The sequence below is a fragment of the Falco peregrinus genome, chromosome 5, assembly GCF_023634155.1.
Source record: "Falco peregrinus isolate bFalPer1 chromosome 5, bFalPer1.pri, whole genome shotgun sequence".
NCBI classification, from domain to species: domain Eukaryota; kingdom Metazoa; phylum Chordata; class Aves; order Falconiformes; family Falconidae; genus Falco; species Falco peregrinus.
The window spans coordinates 42,403,475-42,421,102 of record NC_073725.1 but is presented as its reverse complement, the minus strand read 5'-3'; the positions used below and the strand labels follow the sequence as shown (position 1 = coordinate 42,421,102).

The 17,628-nt window shown below is 39.7% G+C and overlaps 1 protein-coding gene across 1 annotated transcript in view; it reads right to left on the bottom strand.

Moving 5' to 3' along the window:
* STAM (signal transducing adaptor molecule) overlaps positions 1-10,304 on the bottom strand; it is a 35,720-nt gene extending 25,416 nt beyond the window's left edge. The window contains exon 1 of the mRNA XM_055805297.1: positions 10,117-10,304. Coding sequence (XP_055661272.1) covers positions 10,117-10,156 — 40 coding nt within the window. The 5' untranslated portion in view covers positions 10,157-10,304. The remainder of the gene's footprint in view (positions 1-10,116) is intronic.
* Between the last annotated feature and the right edge of the window lie 7,324 nt (positions 10,305-17,628).

Sequence of the window (17,628 nt, the reverse complement as noted above, 5' to 3'; positions counted from 1 at the left end):
TGTTAAAGGAAACTGAGCCTTACAGTGCAGCTGAACAGGAGATGATCTAAACACTGACAGATCAGATCAGGACTGGAGAGCATAAAGGAATGCACAAGCAGTTTCCATTATTCACCAAACAGGAGGAGAACGGGCACAGAACAGTACACAAACTTTGTTTTCTACCCCTGGTTCATCTAATATTCATCTCTTAATCTACAAAACACAGAATATGCCTCAGCAACGAGTACGATCCCTCAGGGAATGTCTCAAAGTATTTAGTTTTATGAAAGGAAGCAAAGATCTCCAATAAAAACTTCTCCGCCAGGAAAGATTATCCGTATTAGCAATTGCAAGACTGCAGAGAAGAGAAAACAAAGCAAAACATCTAATCTCCAAAAGTTACAAAGAATTATTAATGTCAGAATTGATGGCTTGTCTTTATGAATGAGTTTTTCTATCCTACAAATTTAAGTAGGTTACAGTTAATTAGTTTAATTCAGAACAAAAATGCAGAAAAGCAAAGCTCTATAGTTATGTGCTCTCAAAGTATTTCTGAGGAAAAATTAAACACTGTCATATACAACTGGAATGACAGCACATCATTTGTGCTGCCTGACACAAGGAAAACAGCAAAGCAGTATACGGAAATCCTACATAGAAGATACTTAGAATTCTATATGTTCTCTCAAAAAAATTAAGAGAGCACTGCCTCCTCTCTTTAAACTGAATTGGAAAACTTATTTTATTACAAAAAATGGTCATAATCAACAAAAATATGAAAAATTCTGGGTAGACACCATGCTAACCTCTACCACTAAGATATACTAGCTGATAAACCAACCACTTTATTTTTCTTTCAGTCCACTATTGTTCCAAATCATCCTTAGGATTACTATAGCTAACAATCAGAGAAAGTCTTGATTTTTAAATCTTGTTCATAAAGGAAACATGTCAACTGTGAAGCAAAAATTGAGAGGAAAACCACAATGGCATGCTGAGTGGATTCTGCCACCTAAAAATACCAAAACTTGAGAACAAAGCAACAAGCCCATACCCTGCTCATATCAACAATGTTTTAATACTCCAGAGTTCTGGTTCTTTAGTCGGGGATATCTTCTAAATACAAGACAGTGTGTGTGAGAGTGTGTGTGTGTGGGGAGGGGAGGGGGGGAGGAAAACCCCATAGCAGAACCATGCATTATACTTTTCCTGCTTGTTATTTATTGCTTTAATATAGCCAGCTCTCAGTCACCTGTAGGCAGAATACTTGTGCCACACATGGTAAGACATCTGAACTGAATGCCTTGCACAGAGCCATCCAGACCAAGCCAGTCTTCTGTAATCATAGTCCATGAGCACAGCAGCTGTACTGCTACCAAAGCCAGCCTCAACTCTGAAGCATCGTAACTGCTTTTTTGAAACACAGAGCCTGAGTTGCCTACACTGCATTCCCCAAACAGAAAGCAGCTGATAAACACAGTCCAGGGACACACAAAACAGACCACATGGAGGCAGTTTATTTCCAGGACTCCGAAGTTCCAGTTCATTGCCGGTTCTGCTGGAGCTGGACCAGCTCCAGTCAAAGTGTGCCTGCACGGTGCTCTCCACAGCATTAAGCTCCTGCCAGGCTCAGAGCTCACAAGCAACCTTGCAAACCCACACTGTTCACTCATACTTAATGCTGTACCTTGGTTAGCACATCCTTCAGCAAAGCGCTAAGCAATCCAATGGAACTGAAATTTTGGCCTTTTCCGTTATTCTACACAACAGACAGTTGTCTGTACTTCTGGCAACAATTGATCCTTCTTTCCTCACAATGGCATCAGAAAGAAATGGCACGGCAATCGGTTATGTCTTTTACAAACCAAAAAGTAAACTAACACATGCTTAATGTTTTAAGATATTACCAAACTATGGGTTATGCTAATTTAAATAGTTTGGCTAAAACTACAAATAAGTTGGTGATTGATGAAATCCCTGATCCATATCAGCCACACCAATTACAACCTTTATTTTAATTCTCAATAAGATTATTTTGCTAATTTATCCATAAGTAAGAGTTTTCTATCATGGCTACATTCCTTCATGGAAGTTGAATTTAGTCCTGTATAAAAAATGCCATTTGCTTGCAACACCCTTTCCCCTTTTTAGTTAGGATATTTCCTCCACCAACACACACTAGATAGATTCTTACTAAATTTCAGTCTGAAATGCAGTTCCATTGTGTACTTCTGTCTTCTGTAGTAACAAGCATCCATTAATTCCCTTGGATAATAAAGTTAATGTAAGACATGAGAAAAAAAATTGTCTCTAGAGTTTCAGTCAAATTCTGTCTCAGACAAGGGCAGTTAAAAGTTAACAGCATACTGTGAATGTCAGCAGTACACTATCTGACATTGACTGTCCACAAAAAAGGCCACTATCTCTGTCAGAGCATTAGCAAGCAACTATCACCTTTCACCACTCTGGGAACAGAGGCAAAGATCCTTTGACAAAATTCCTATGTTGCATCTCTGTTTTGTAGACAAAAATATGACTTAAAGCTACTCAAATTAAATTACTTACACTATTATCACTTAAATCCACAAACGCTCTCTCTCCTAACTTAAGGCACGCATTCACAGCCAAAAAAACCTACATGCCAAAAAAACCTCTGTGCCTTCAATATTTGCTTACCCTAACAGCTGGCACTCTACCAGCCTTCAGGTACAGTTCACATGTCACTGTCAGGCTCTATCTTAGTACCAAATGGACTGATAGAGAAGGAAAACCAGACATTTGTATTTGAAGTCCTAGGTTAGGTTAGCACAGCAGACAGAAGATAGCTTAAACAAGAAGTGTTCATTCTCTGTCTCCGATCAAAAATAACTCTGCCATAGCAATATGAAAACTTACTTCAGACCCTATTCTCTCCACCTCACCATTGCTACAAAGTCTTATTCAACTTAGTGAATGCCAAACCAGGATCAGGTAACATTTCAGACTTTACCAAAAGAACTTTTAAAGACAGCACTGGCTCCTTCATGAAATCCGTGTTATTTAAAACTTGTTAATGATACGTCAAACACAAAGGAACATAGGCCTATATGACACAGAGGTATACATGATTGAACTGGGTCTCTAGTTTTCCAGAACAGCTCTCTCCCATAAAGCTGTATTGCTCAAATTCAAGACATCGTTCTCCTAGCACAAGCAAGACCTACAAATTAACATAGTAACTTTAACAAGTGCAAGACTACAGAATCTTACATCACCTCAGATTGTAATGAGTTGTTTTTACAACTCTGCTTTTTCTCCTTTTTATTTTTCCCTTTCATTACAGGTCTTCAATTTTTACCATTATTTTTCTAGGAGTTATTTAAAATTCTTTTCTTACAATTAATTGCACAAAGATAGACAAAGTCATACACACCATCATTTCGGAGGAAAAGAATACTTAGAACTATGGCTTCTTTGGACGACACCAACAATTGTGCACAGTATGAGTGCCCTTCTAAATAAGTTCAACAGTTTATTTAATTCCTAAAACAAAAGCAAGACACACAAAACCAATATATCACATTTTTCAGCCACTTTGCAAGGCACAGAACATGGGATCCCTAGGCTTCTCCCTTCAAACTACTTCTGTACTCAGAGCACGAACCATAATGAGCCACAGATTCCACCTCGCCCAACATTCAGTCTTCTGAAGAAGAAGATGCCTAGTAAAACCATAAAAAACAATGAGGCAAGCATTAGTTGTACTTCCCTACAACACACCTTTCAGCAACCAACAATTCATGGTTTCGTAACTCCTGAGTCAGAAATGGTGCTTCAACCGCACAAACATAATCATAAATGACATATAAAACAAATAATTAAGAAAGTGTTCCAAAGCAAAATGCATCTCCTCTGACAGAAATCTCAGCTGTATCTGTACCTTCAGAATTTCTCAATAAGTTCTAGAACATAATCTCCTTCAAGTAAAATATCTAGATGCTGAAATCATACTTCCAAACATCTATGGGGTTTTTTTTCAACTAAGCCTCTGAATAAGATTCATCCAAACCTGAACATCATCTGCCTTCTAAAGAAAACACCATTATTCTGTAGGAATACCATCTAATCTCACTAATATACTGTACCAAAAATGCAGAAGACCACATTACACCTAGTGATCAAAAGCCAGGCCAGAAAGACCTAATTATATGAGTTACATTACTTTGGTTGTGGTGAAAGTACACATGCCTCTTGCATGGGCTCTTTTTGGTTATCTAAATAAACAGGTCTCTCCTTGTGTTGTAAAGTTCATTAATTTTGTTGAGATCCCATTTCCCTCCAATTTACACAAATCTGAAGGGTCTTGGCACATCAATAAAATTCTATTTTCTCCTGTGGGTTTGTGCATTATTTAGAAATTATAACCAAAGCAAAAATATTTGCACTGTGATTGTATTTGAAGTTCCCTATTGCATACTAAACACAACTGTAGTTGATGATTTTAGGACAGAAGCAGCAAACTTTTCTCAGAAGAAAACGTAATTTCCTAATAATTCATTACTGTCCTGAAAGAAATTTATCACCAGATGTATAAAGTACTATTAAACAGAAGAACTGCAGTACATGCTGAAAAAATCCACTGCCAGACTTAGTGGTTGACTGTTTAGGTGCTGTTAAGTAAAATATAAATATTGCCGCAGGTTTTCCATGCAAATATGTGCTAGTCACTTGATTTCTCTGCCTCAGTTCTGCATTTTAACAAAAGCATTTTACTGCCTTATTAGAATTCCACAAGAGTAAATACTCTCATCAATGTTCAGATACTGCATTGAATGGCATGATGCATTTTTAGAGGGAAGTTGTGGCAGGTTTGAGCTTCCTAAGCTTTAGATTTTACTGAAATTTAATTTAATAAAAAATTCCAAACTTAGAACGGAGCTATTTTTCAACTACAAAGTCTCAAAGATGTTAAAGCTGCCTAGAATTTCAAGAAGTAACAAAAACAGATCAAAACACCCCCAAAGCCAACACTTAAAATGTACATAATTTGAAGCAGTTAAATATGAGTAAAAACTACCAGAATATTCTACTAAACTAAGGTTTTTAACGATTCTAGTTGGTATTTGCTCTAACTCCAATCACGGACATAACTCAAGTTCTCCAGTTCCGCATCTCTAAAAAGAAATACTGACTTTCTCAATAATTGAAGTTACAAAGAAAAGAATGGCTACAGAAAGACTTCCAAAGAATGGCTACAGAAAGCCTTCACTCAGAAACTAGAATTACAACCAGTTTCTAGCATGATTTTAAAAATCCTTAAAAATCCGTTATATCAATGTAAACACCACAGAATTAACAAAATATTCAACACTCCCTTTCCTCCCCATCTCCCTAGTCTTTTCTTCCCAAAGAAATAAATAACTTGCCTCCTCTCTATATAAATGCAAACACTAAAATTCCAAAGCATTGTAAATACATAAATGTAACTACTTCATCTCTTCAATATAGTTTAAATGGTCCTGAAAGACTGAAGCTGATGGCGAATTATTCTTTCTTTTTGCAGTCACTCACCAAGAAATTCTGATTACATACCAATCCACATCACTGAAGTTAAAAGTAATTAATTTTGTTCTTTTTGTCTGTCAAATAAAATGAACAAATGCATTTCTTGGCCCACTCTACAAAAAACATCACTTTAATATTAAACTAATCTGCATTTCACTAGCATGCTCAGACCAACCAGGTTCCATTTAGACAAGGCTGAAAATAACCTCTAACAGGCCATGCCACCAAAGAAAGAAACTAGAATTCCTCATTGAAGCATTAACTTCAGTAAATCTATTAACCAACGTCTTCAGTTTAATATCCCATTTACAGTATTCCTAAAAAGCCCTAAAAATGGGAGCACTTGTAGAAGGTGTCCTATGAAAGCACTGCCAGCTGATCCAAGGCAAAGCAAGCAGCAGTGACTGAGCTGACGTGAGGTCACCTTAACTCACTCCTTCAGAAGACTAGGTAGGATCTTACCATGCATGAGGCAGTCTAGCCAAGACAGACATCACTCAACTCAGTAAGCCAAGCAGAATGAGTACAAAAGAACTCAAGATGTGGTAAGACAATGCTGAAAACACCAAGACAAGCTGGGCAAAAATAATTTATCTGTTTAAATATCTCATGCAAGCCCTAACAAATCCACAGAACTCAAACTACCTTTTGACCAGAAATACTACAACAGAGCAGGAAGGTGAGCATGTTAGAGATTTATGAGAATGATGATTACTCTGTAAACAAGGTGTATCACACGCATGTTATACTAAAATATGGTGCCAGGATCTACTTGCAGGGACCCACAAACCAAGTCATAATAGGAGCAGCATTTCAGAAGGAAAATCAGTAAGAGACTTATTCACATCAAATATACAGCATTATTTTTATCAGCTAGAGGAACAGATTTTACATGTTGGAAAACTACTTTTGATTCTTCTGAATTTTGATATTATAATGCACACTGTCACAGCTGAAATGAGGGGAAGCACTTAAAACGACAGCTCTTCCCTGGGAAAAAAGAAAAAGAATTACCAGGAAAGTAGTCCACAAAAACTCCATTACACCAACTACACTGAGAATCAGATTAACATGCAAAGCAAATGCAAGAAGTGCCTTCATCCCTTACTGTGCATAAGGGAGAAAAATCATGCAAAACCCCCATGTTTTTTAAATACCTCCTATTAATATCATGTGTGATTTTATGACAACTCATACCAGAACCTGTATTTATCGCAGCTTATAAGACTTCAGAAATAATAAGCTTAACAGCAGGGAGTAAAAAGTTCTTCCAGTTTTCTACAATACAGATTAAGTTTACAATGCTTGACATGAAGCTAAAGTATGCACTACATTAAGCCCAGAGTTACAGATTTTAGTTTGGAGATAACATCTAAATGACACTTCAGAACTGCTTTAGCAGTTAAGTTCTTCATCAAACCTAGCCCAACCACCACTGCACTACCAATTAGCCTGTCATGACAGATTAGTAGACAGTCTTTTGGTTCTTAAAGCACATTTCACCATTATTTTGCTTGCATCAAACCTACAGGTAAACCTGCATTTCTCAGGAACAATTCTCTGGGAGTAATTTTATGATTGAGTTTGTGAAATACAGCAGAAACAGACTTCCCACCAGCCTAATCACACCATTAATTCTAACCCCTTAAATGGAGGATTAGAGACTCTTAATTATAATCACAGCAGTCCAGCGTCTTGAAGGTTTTTTCTTTTGTTAAATTCCAATATTGTGTTCCTTAGTTGGACACAGTACCCAAGGTTCCCAGACTTGACTGTGAAAATCCAAACTACCTTGTGTCACCACTGATTAGGACCCCTTCCTGTTGAAACATGACTAAAATGGTAAAAAGAGGGTTCAGAAAACAAAAAGTATTTGGGCTTCATCCAGACATTTGGACTCTTTGAAGATGACAATGGCCTATTTCCTCAAATGTCTGGGCAGCTTAAAGCATTCTTTAATATTATTAGTTTAACAGTAGTCTTAAACAACATTCTTTTGCCAACCACACCTAAAGAAGAGGTGCACCCCTCAAAATCTCTGTACAAAGTTGACACTAAATGGTAAGCTATTATGGATGACCAGGTTCCACAGCAGGAGTATGCTAACTGGACTAGCCAAATGTTGATGACTGGCCAGACAAACTGAGAAATTTCTCCTTCTGAACTTAGAGATACTTAAGTTCCTGAAAACAATGGAAAACAACCTAGTTCTAGATGTGTTCTCTGCAATCCATCATCCTAAATGGTTCCAAAATCATTTACAATTATTACACAGTACTGATTAGCTGTCCAGTAGACAAGAATGCACAGCTATCACAGCAATACTATCAGCTACACCAATGTCCAAATTCATATGAAATTAAGAATAGCTTTTGACTGCCTTCCTGCTTCAGGAATCTCATTTTTCAAAAGAAAAAAATTTTGCTGAGCAAGAACAAAAGCAGAGCACTCCACTTTCATTCTGAGAAAAGAATAGGAAAATAACACTACTGCTTGACAACTTTTGTAAGTTTCCCGAGAACAGGAGAGCTTACTTTACAGCTGACGTTATCTTATGAAGCCTGCCAAGAAGTTCATCCAGATAATAGCACATTCCCATGGGGCCTTGGGGAAGAAGGGCCCAGGGACACTTTCCAGGAGACTTCATAATTCCCATTTCCCTGGCACAAATCCAGTTAAGTGATGGATAAAAGCAGCAGGCTCCTGTAAGTAGGCTGCCACCAACTGAACAGCCAGCTGCTCCTTCGGTCTCTCTCAGGACACCATGGAAGGGGCCAACAGAAAGAAGCCACGTCTACTGGTGTAAGTTAGCCCATTGCCCATTGTCTGCTTTTCCAAGAACAATCTGGGATTGAGTGTTTATTTCCCTGTGCTCATACAGTATACAGACTAATGCTTTTTAAAATATATCTACAGGTGATCATATTAGGCAAGCGCAGTAGGTAGGATGCTGGCATCCTCTGCACCTGGAAAACAGCAACCAAACTACCAAAGTAACAGTTGGGTACTATTACCCTGCATTATGAAACTTAAAGTGCTGACAAACACATCTATCAGACTTCGCTCTAAAGAAACACATTCAAGCAGTCTGATCTTCACTGCTACACAGTGGCCTCAGGAAGTAAAAAAAGTGAACATTTGCCAGAACCTCCGCTATCACTTTTTAATCTTCTTAGTTCAAATAATTCTCATGTATAATATTAGCAATGTTTCAGTCCTCTAATGGTCCATGGAAAACTGGCAAACAGTTCAATGTCTTCCTCATTTTCAACTGCCAGATTATACTAGAAGACAGAGAAACAATTAGGAAAAATTCTTTACCACTTCTCAAAATAAGTCATTGTCAATTTTGCCGTCAAGAAAATTACAAATTGAAGAGTGGTCTTCAGCGGAAAATTGTTCTTAACTGTTCAAAATGAGAAGAAAAGCAAGCTATGCTTTATTAAGATGCAACAGACTATGAATTCCTGATAACATGCATACAGACTTTATGTCACAGTCCTTCCTTCATGCACTAACCCTCCCCCCTGAAAAGATACATGCTTTTCAGTTTTTGAGTTTTCTTTTGAAGAGCAATTAAATTGGAACTCAGAATTCTAAGGTCAGATAAACATTAAGAAAGAACCAATGTATTTGTAGTTGAAAGCTACAGCAATTATAAGGCTACTAAATAAATTTGTTCCAAGAGACATATACAGTGTTATACTGCTGTAAAAAAATAATCTAGGGTGGGTGTAGGGGGTACCTATCTGCATACGAGAAACAGTCCCTTTGTATTTTGCTGTTCCCCACACAAAGCTTACCGCTCTGATGTGAAACAAACAGCAGCAGGTAGGTGACGAACCTTATTACACAATCACAAATCAGACAAGCAAAACGAATTTTTAACTGCCTATATGTTATTTCACCTTCAGTTTGGACACATCAGCATTAATCACAATTTTTGTCAAGCAAAAGCCAGACATTTCCTCTCCATCTAGTTTGGCCTTGGAACAAGCAAGGTGGGGATGAAACCTGATCACACAGCATGTCAAGTTTCACTTGAAAGGAAAAAAGAAAGCTCCCACAGGAATTCACTTTAAACCACTGCACACAAAACGCTTTGACAATTTTATCCTGTCTGCGAAGCAATAACAGATGGTGCTTTTTACTTTTCATCCTTCCAGCAACACTCCACGTAGGCATTTCTCACTACTTGCTTTGCTACGCTGCAACGTTACCTCTGCGAAGCAGGCCGGCCTGCCTCCCGCGGGCATCCCCGCGCCCGCCCCCCGCCCGCAGCCCCGCGGGGCCAGGCAGGGCCCGCCGCCGCCCCGGGCTGTCACCGACCAGGCCGCAGCCACCGCCGCTCGCTGCCCGGAGGCGCCCCCGGCCCTGCCGCTCCCCCCGCACCGTGACCGCCGGCCGGGCCGGGCCGCCCATGCGCCGCCGCCGCCACCGGCGAGGCCGGGCGGGCGCCAGCGAGCCCGGCAGCGGGGCTGGGCGGGGAGCGGGCCGGCGGCCGCGGGGTCGGAGGGAAGGCCGGCCACGGGTTACCCCAGGGGAGGCCGGAACGGAGGGCCGGGCCGGGGCGCCACGGCAGCCACTCACCCACATCCTGGTCGAAGGGGTTGGTGGCGAAGAGCGGCATCGCGGGGCGGGGGGCGCGGCGCGGCCACCCCTCCGGGCAGCGCGGCGGCGGAACGAGAAGCCCTCGGCGGCGGCGGCCGTGGCGGCAGCGGCTCCTCCTCCCGCCCGGGGTCCCTCCGCCGCCGCCTCCTCCCAGGGCCGGGGAGCCGGCCCCCCGCGCGCAGCATGCTGGGAAACCGGGCCCGGCCCCGCCGTGGGCCCGGCCCCAGCCCCAGCCCCCGGCCCGCGGCGGCGCGGCACCCGGGGAGCGGAGCGCGGCGGCCGGGACGGCGCCTCGGGCCCTCTCCGCAGGCACCCGCGGCCCGAGCCGGGCCTGGCCCGAGCCGGGCTCGGCAGGTGGGTGGGCGGGCGCCCCTCCTGACCAGGCCCGGCCCGGCCTTGCCCGCCGCCCGGCCCCTGCAGGCAGCGGCCCCAGCGCGCCCCGCCGCCCCAGGCCAGGCAGCTTAGGGCCGGTAGAGCGGCTGGAAGCGGGGGGTTATTTCATTTAGTTCTGCTGAGCTCTTCCGTGCCCCTCTAGGCAGGAGGTGGGTCGGTTTTGTGCTCAGGCACGTTCACTCCCTATACAAAATTTTCAGAGCTTCCCTATATGTCGGGCTGGGTCTTTCCGTTGTTAATGCCATCATGCTTCTGGAGCCGATGGCCTGCCAGCGAAGGTGCTGGGGGTGGTTATGAGAGCGTCTTTGGCAGCATGGCTTGGGAGTCTTATCATTGCTCCACGGTTAGATCTGCCGAGATCAGTAGCTTTCAGTTGTTCACAGGGCCTTGCATACCCTGTGGCCTTTGGTGCGCAGTCCTGTCTTGCTGCTTCTTTTCACACAAGTATCTTGTTGGCTTCAGTTGGGTTTGTCCCACGGTAACAATTTTGACTCATAGGATATGACACGTTCTGCCTATACCTGCCGTTGCATAAAACTCAAGTAGTTATCCTTTATTGCTCTCAACTAGTTGGATTGCAAATTAAGCAAAAAAGGGCACACGCACGTATGTGAGGCAAGAGTCATAGTCGTCTCAAAGAGCAATAAGGGCATGTCACAGGAGCGCAAACAAGAAATTAAAAAGACAGTACTACTGTTTGTGGTGCAGAAACACTAGATGCAATCAATAGCACTAACCATGCTCAATAATGAATGTGATTGCATGCATTAGGCAAACTTCTGACACATCAAATGAAAAGTGCACACAAGCCTCTTCCCACAGGGATATTCAGTCACTAGGCACTTCCTTATTTTACTAAAATTTATTCCATGATCTCAAGTTCTTCTTTCCCTATCTACAACTATTTTCAGCAGCGGATGCAGGTCAGCATTGATCTACTGCTTAGGACTGACTACTTTTAAGGAATTGCATGTCTGCTTTAGATTCCGCCTGATTTCAGCGACATCTGCTAGATATTCTCAGAGGATGCTTTACCTCCTCACCATTCATCATCCCCCATTATGTTCACAAAAGACATATGGTAGATGTTCTCAGAGCCTGTTTTATTCCACGCCTTTTCATCCCTTCCCTCTAATGGGTTTCAAAATGAATGGTAAGAATTGTTTAAAAACAGGCAGAACAACTATGCAGTAGTCCTGCAGTAAGAGCAGACACAAGAGATGTGGGGAACTGGGGTTTCAGCCTGGTCTTCAGCCTGAAAGGATTCCAGCCCAACCTTAACTCCCAGGCAACACTCTACTCCGCATTTTGAAAAAAGTAGTCAATACTCAGGTTGCATCTTAAGGCTCTGCAGTCATGGCTCATGTTTTGTTTCTCTTAACATTTTTTTTCTGTTGAAATTGGTGTGAAGTACAAGAGTCCTTTGGATACTCTGTATTTTATTGTATCTCCCTCTTTTTCCCTGTGCCAGGGCTCTGGCATTCTTCCATGGCACAGCAATGGGTAGTGGTTAGAGCACTCTCCCACAAAGCTTGGGGTTTGGCCTGTCAGACACGGATGGCTACAGAAACCAGCTTTTCCACCTCATGTGTGAGTAGTATAATAAGTACACTATTGAAAAAAAGGCTTGTTGAGCTCCTTTTGTTGAATGTAGTTCAAAACATTTGTATTATTTCCTGCTGCATTTGAGCCATTTCAAATGGTTCAAACTTGTGCTGCCTAAATTAGCAATCTAAAAGCAAGGATTCAAGTTGAAAGGTACAGTCTCAAATTGCATCTAATTTCAGGGTAACTAAGACGTGGAGAATGTAGCAACACTGCACTCCCTGTACCCACAACTGTGTGCTGCTACCACATTTCTCGTATTAGATTTGGATTTGATCCAATTCATTTGTGGTTGTACAATGAGCCGATCCAGCTGAAAACTACCTCACTGCAGAAAGTTCCCTGTTGGATCATGTCACTCATCTGACTCACCTTGCAATTAGACCCCAGGCAAGTGAAGAGGTGGGAAGGCATGGCTGGGGACTGCACTACACCAGACTGGGTCAAGAAAAACAGGCACATCCAGGGGATTATTCATCTGTTCTATTTCAGACCTCATTCTGAAGATGGCCTCTGCAACAGTCTGACCCTTGATTTCATAGAGGAGCTTATCTGTCCAGCAGTCCTCTGACTTAGGACTGTCTCTGGACAGCCTCAGAGCAAGTTTTAAGTAGGGTGTTTTTTAAAAATATGTGCTACTTTTGTCCAAAGTAAACAGTCTCAGATGATTGGTATGGACATTTCTTTTTTATATATAGTACTGTTGTTCAGATACTGTTAAGAGATAAAGGCATGTATTCAGCAAATTGCCAATGCAACTCACTTCCTGGATTTTAAAGATGCAACATACTTCTAGATTTGCTTAAACAACTGTTTAATTTTATTGTTTGTTTATATAATTTATTTTTTAAATTATGTCAAGGTTATCCATATCAAGGTTAGTTCCAGATTCTGGTGGCATACAATGATTCACTTCCTTATAGTCTTCCAGTAGGAAAGGGTACTTAGGAACAGCAACTTATAAATTACAATCCGCTAGGACAGTTCTAGTATTTTTTACAATCACTGAACTGACACACATCTGCATTATACAAGCATATTTCTTAGAGGAAGACAAAAATGTGGCCACAGAGGGGAAATCCACTGCAGTTCCAGTTTACTGGAGGAGTATTATACTTGGCATGCCCATTTATGTAGGGATATAGTAGTTTGCTGGCTGCTGCACTGTAAAGATAAGGCATATAACTCCAGGAAAAAGTCAGGCCAGTACAATATTAGCAGGGAGACAGATATGAAGACCAATGATTGTCTCAGGGATCAGTCATGCTAACCTCTATTTTTAACAGCATTTTCATTATAGTCCACTGTGTATGTTTCTTTCAGAACTGGAAACTGGGCAGAAAAGAAAATTAAAAGAAAAGAGGAAGATTCAGACTAGAGAAAGTGCCAGCAGTCCATTTAATCACAGTTTTTGTCTTTGACAGGGCAAGTACAAGATGTTTTGGATGGCATACAAGATGCTGTAATGCACAGCAACATGATGATGTGACTAAGACAAAATTTATCCCAGTCACAGGCCACATGTAAATGTTCTAAGTACTGGACTACAGTGTTTTATTTCCAATCTATAGTCTTATTGTACATGTCCTAATATTTTGCAAGTGACCAAGTGGCATGGCTTACTTATGGTATTCTTATCTATTTTGTTATATAAAGAGACTATCTGAAAGATAAGTAACTCTGGTGTCCTCTGTTATACAAAAAGTCAGGCTAAAATTACTCATCCTTTTTGGCCTTAGTATTTATGAAGTATGCAAGTAGGATTATATGAAGCATATAGCTGGAGTTCCCTCAAATTCATGTAACAATAGAGCTAGGCAAGTGTTCAAACAATAAACTTTATAAAACAATCTATTTTGCCCCGACCACATTAAAAATTGTAGTGTGCAACTTCCTAGTTAATTTTTGCACATATAGATGCCTGAAACAAGGGTTTATATCTTCCCCAGTTTTTCTGTATTCAAAGCAGTACTTGCAAACCAGCTCACACGAAGTAATATTTCATATGTTTACACTGCAGTTTTGTTAAATGATTTTGTATAACAAGTTCACCAAAGTCAAACACAAAAATGTGTTTACACTATTTGCTTTAGTAAGCTTATAGTGATGTATTGTGCTATAGCTGTAAGAAGTAGATAATCTGGAAGCTGCTGGCTGATGGGACCACTGGGTGCCTGGGCTTCCCTGGAGATGCTGGCGGGACACCAGCCTCCTGACACTGCCATGGGGAACCACTTGTCCTCGTGCTTTTTCTGGCACAAGCACCTGTTCTCAGTGTGGCCAAACTGACTATGCCCAACATGGTCACTTTTTCTTGCTGATAACTAAGACCAGTTTTCAACCAATGATCAGGTTAAAATGAACCTTTTTGTTCTCCACTGCTCTTCTACAAAGGAAAACAGAAATACTTCCACTGACCATAATGGGAGTTAGATTGGAACGCTACTCCCTTGATAAAGAATTCTTTTTAAATTAAGTCCTTGAAATAAAACTAAATAACAAGCAAAGACTGTGTCTGCTCTGAAACTAATAATGGAAGCAGTCTCCTCTATAGAGATTGTAGTGCTCACACAAGCAAGCTACCATTGAAATATGCTGAAGATCAGAAGGTATTTTTAATATTACTTAAGTGGGTTTTGTGAAACTCTGTGAAAAATCTGTTGGCAAGGTAGTAAAGCTTCTTTAAGAAAAATATTACATTTATTGCATAATATAGGGAAGGGAATTTAAGAATATCTTACTTGTGCTAGCAGTTTGTTTTCAACATGTACTTTATTTTACAAATGTGAACAGTACCATTGAAGCTAATGATACTAATTTAAAGTTTTGAGCATTTTATATGTATATCTATATAATTAGAACATTAGAGTTAGCTTCTTGATACAGCCAGTCTTCTTAGTATGCAAAGGTGTCAGCTGCACAGATTACAGTCTGTGGGACGGCTCTATACATAAATTTATCCAAGTCTAGCAATGCAACAAAATGTCAGGATTAAACAGTGGAACAGTCCAAAATATCCCATTAAGGAAATAATTACTGTACAGAATCCAGTTAGTCTGTTACAGCAAAAAGCACACCGAGTTTAGTTTGTCTAAATGAGATGAGTGGGACAGTCATCTTCATTTAACATGTGTGTGTCCTTCAACATTGCAGTTTGGGTGACAGTTTTGCTTCTGAAGAGGATTAAACACACAAGGGCATCTCAAACTGGTGATTTTGAAAACATAAAATAAATATACCTGTGCTTTTCAGATATAGAGAATCAATGGTGTTCATACAAAGACTTCTAAATGTTCACACCAGATTTTTTGTGTATTTTCCACTTCAGCCTGTGTTCATGGCACCTGTTTTCCTTTGCTGACTACTGAACTGCACAATAATATGAGTCATTTATCTTGCAGTAGCAGTACAAAACTCCAACTGCTTCAGATGTGTCTAATACAAAGATATTTTCTAGTTCTTTCTTTATGCAATCCATGCTACACCACATCTTTTGAAAGCATCTTCTGTCCTATTTCTAGAATAATAAATAAATCGATATACACACCTCAATGAATGCACAAAAAGTGTATAAACACTGTGTTGTTCGTTAGACATAGCTAAATTCTGTTTACTTGCATTTATCCTTGAATACTTCACTGATTACTACACACCATAAACCTAAAATAGTGTGCAAGTGCTATATATAAGTCTGTTGTCTAAACACATTGTTCTTGCAAAGTGTGTTGGGAACATGAAGTGAAGACAGGGCAGAAAGACAAGCAGAATTTAAGTTGTTACTTTTTCTAACAAATTCTCCTTCCTCAGGATTTTAAGTTATCATCTGGCATTTAACTATTCTGAAGTATAAAGGTAATCTAATGATTCTGCAGGGCTCATACTAGAGTCATTCTTGTACCGTTTCATAACACATGACCTTCTCCTGTGATAGTGGAGCTGATAAGCCATTATATTATTTTCAGAGCACTACCACTTTCCTTTTCATATAAATGTTCCCATAGAACACTGCATGAGAAAATAATTCTCATAAAAGCTTCACTTTGTATTTCTGTAAATAGATTGCAAATAAAACCCGTTCAGCTATATAAGGTATTGAATATCTACTTGTGCAATAGCAACCTAGAACATAAATATACACTGATAATATCAGTCATGAAGAAGGCCAGGAAAACCACTCATTTTTGTAATAACATCATAGCAATATTGATGGTTTGCAACTAGAGTGAACATAGGAGAACCACCTGTGAAGGCTGAAAATGAATATGAAACATAACGATGAGCTCACCGACAACACAAAAGGTCTTGATCTAACCATCTTAAAATTTATCAGGAAGGTTGATTTCAGACTGTACTTGAACTGATTGAGCTCAATTGATAAGCCAGTCATAATTTATTTAAGAAGCTGATTTAGATAATGCAATTAATATATCATCCTACTCAGTTCCATTGATTACATTTCTGTATGTAGACAAAATCTGTCTTACGAATAATTTTGAGATTTTTTTGATCAAAGGGTGCTAGCTGAAGCTGAAATAGTAAATGAAATAATTTTGCTACTATAATATATAAATATATAAATATATATCATATATAAAATCTATTTGCCACAGTATTTCTAATTAAGCCAGATACTGTACTTAATGCTTTGAAAACAGCTGAAATTTTATCAAATTTAAATAAAAGATTTTATAGTGATTCAGAAAATGCAGACTACTAAACCACAAATGTATACACGGTAAATTGACAGAAATCATGATTAAAAGAATAACAGTAGAAAAGTTATGAAAGGGAAATTTCATTTCAACTAATTTCTTGCAATTCCTGGAACACATAATTGCAAGAACAGACTAAAAAAAAATTAACACAACAAACACATTTTGAAAACACTGCTGCAAAGTTGTCACACAGGAACTACCAAGGATATGAAGTAGTTATATATTAAGGAACAAAGTATCTCCATAGATCAAAATATGGGAAACAGAAACAAAGATCAAATCTTCTTTACTTTGGCAAAAAGAAAGCAGTGGGGTGTTTATGAAAGTTCTGTGATTAGTTTTGTGCTTAATAAATTTATAAATGGTCAGGAAACAGAGAGAGGCATGGGATGGCAAAACTTGCAAATGACACAAAACGTTTAGTTTATTGAAATCCAAAAAGGATTATGAGGATATTCAGAAATTTCTCATCAATTGGGTGAATGGGTAGTGTAACAGCAAGAGAAATTGTACACTCATAAATAAAACCCACAATATTAGAGGAAAAACATTGAGCTTATCCTCAACAGTAAGTTCTTAATTGACTAAATCAACTGAAAACAAACCTGGCCATCATTACAGATTACAGATAAATTGTGCATCCAAAATCAACAATTTTAAGCAAATAAATAGTCGGAAGGAAAATAATACAGAATTCTAATGAGAATATATCGAACATTGCCTATCACATTTCAAAAGATTCTCTGCAACAGCATGGAAAACATCCAAGAAAGGATTT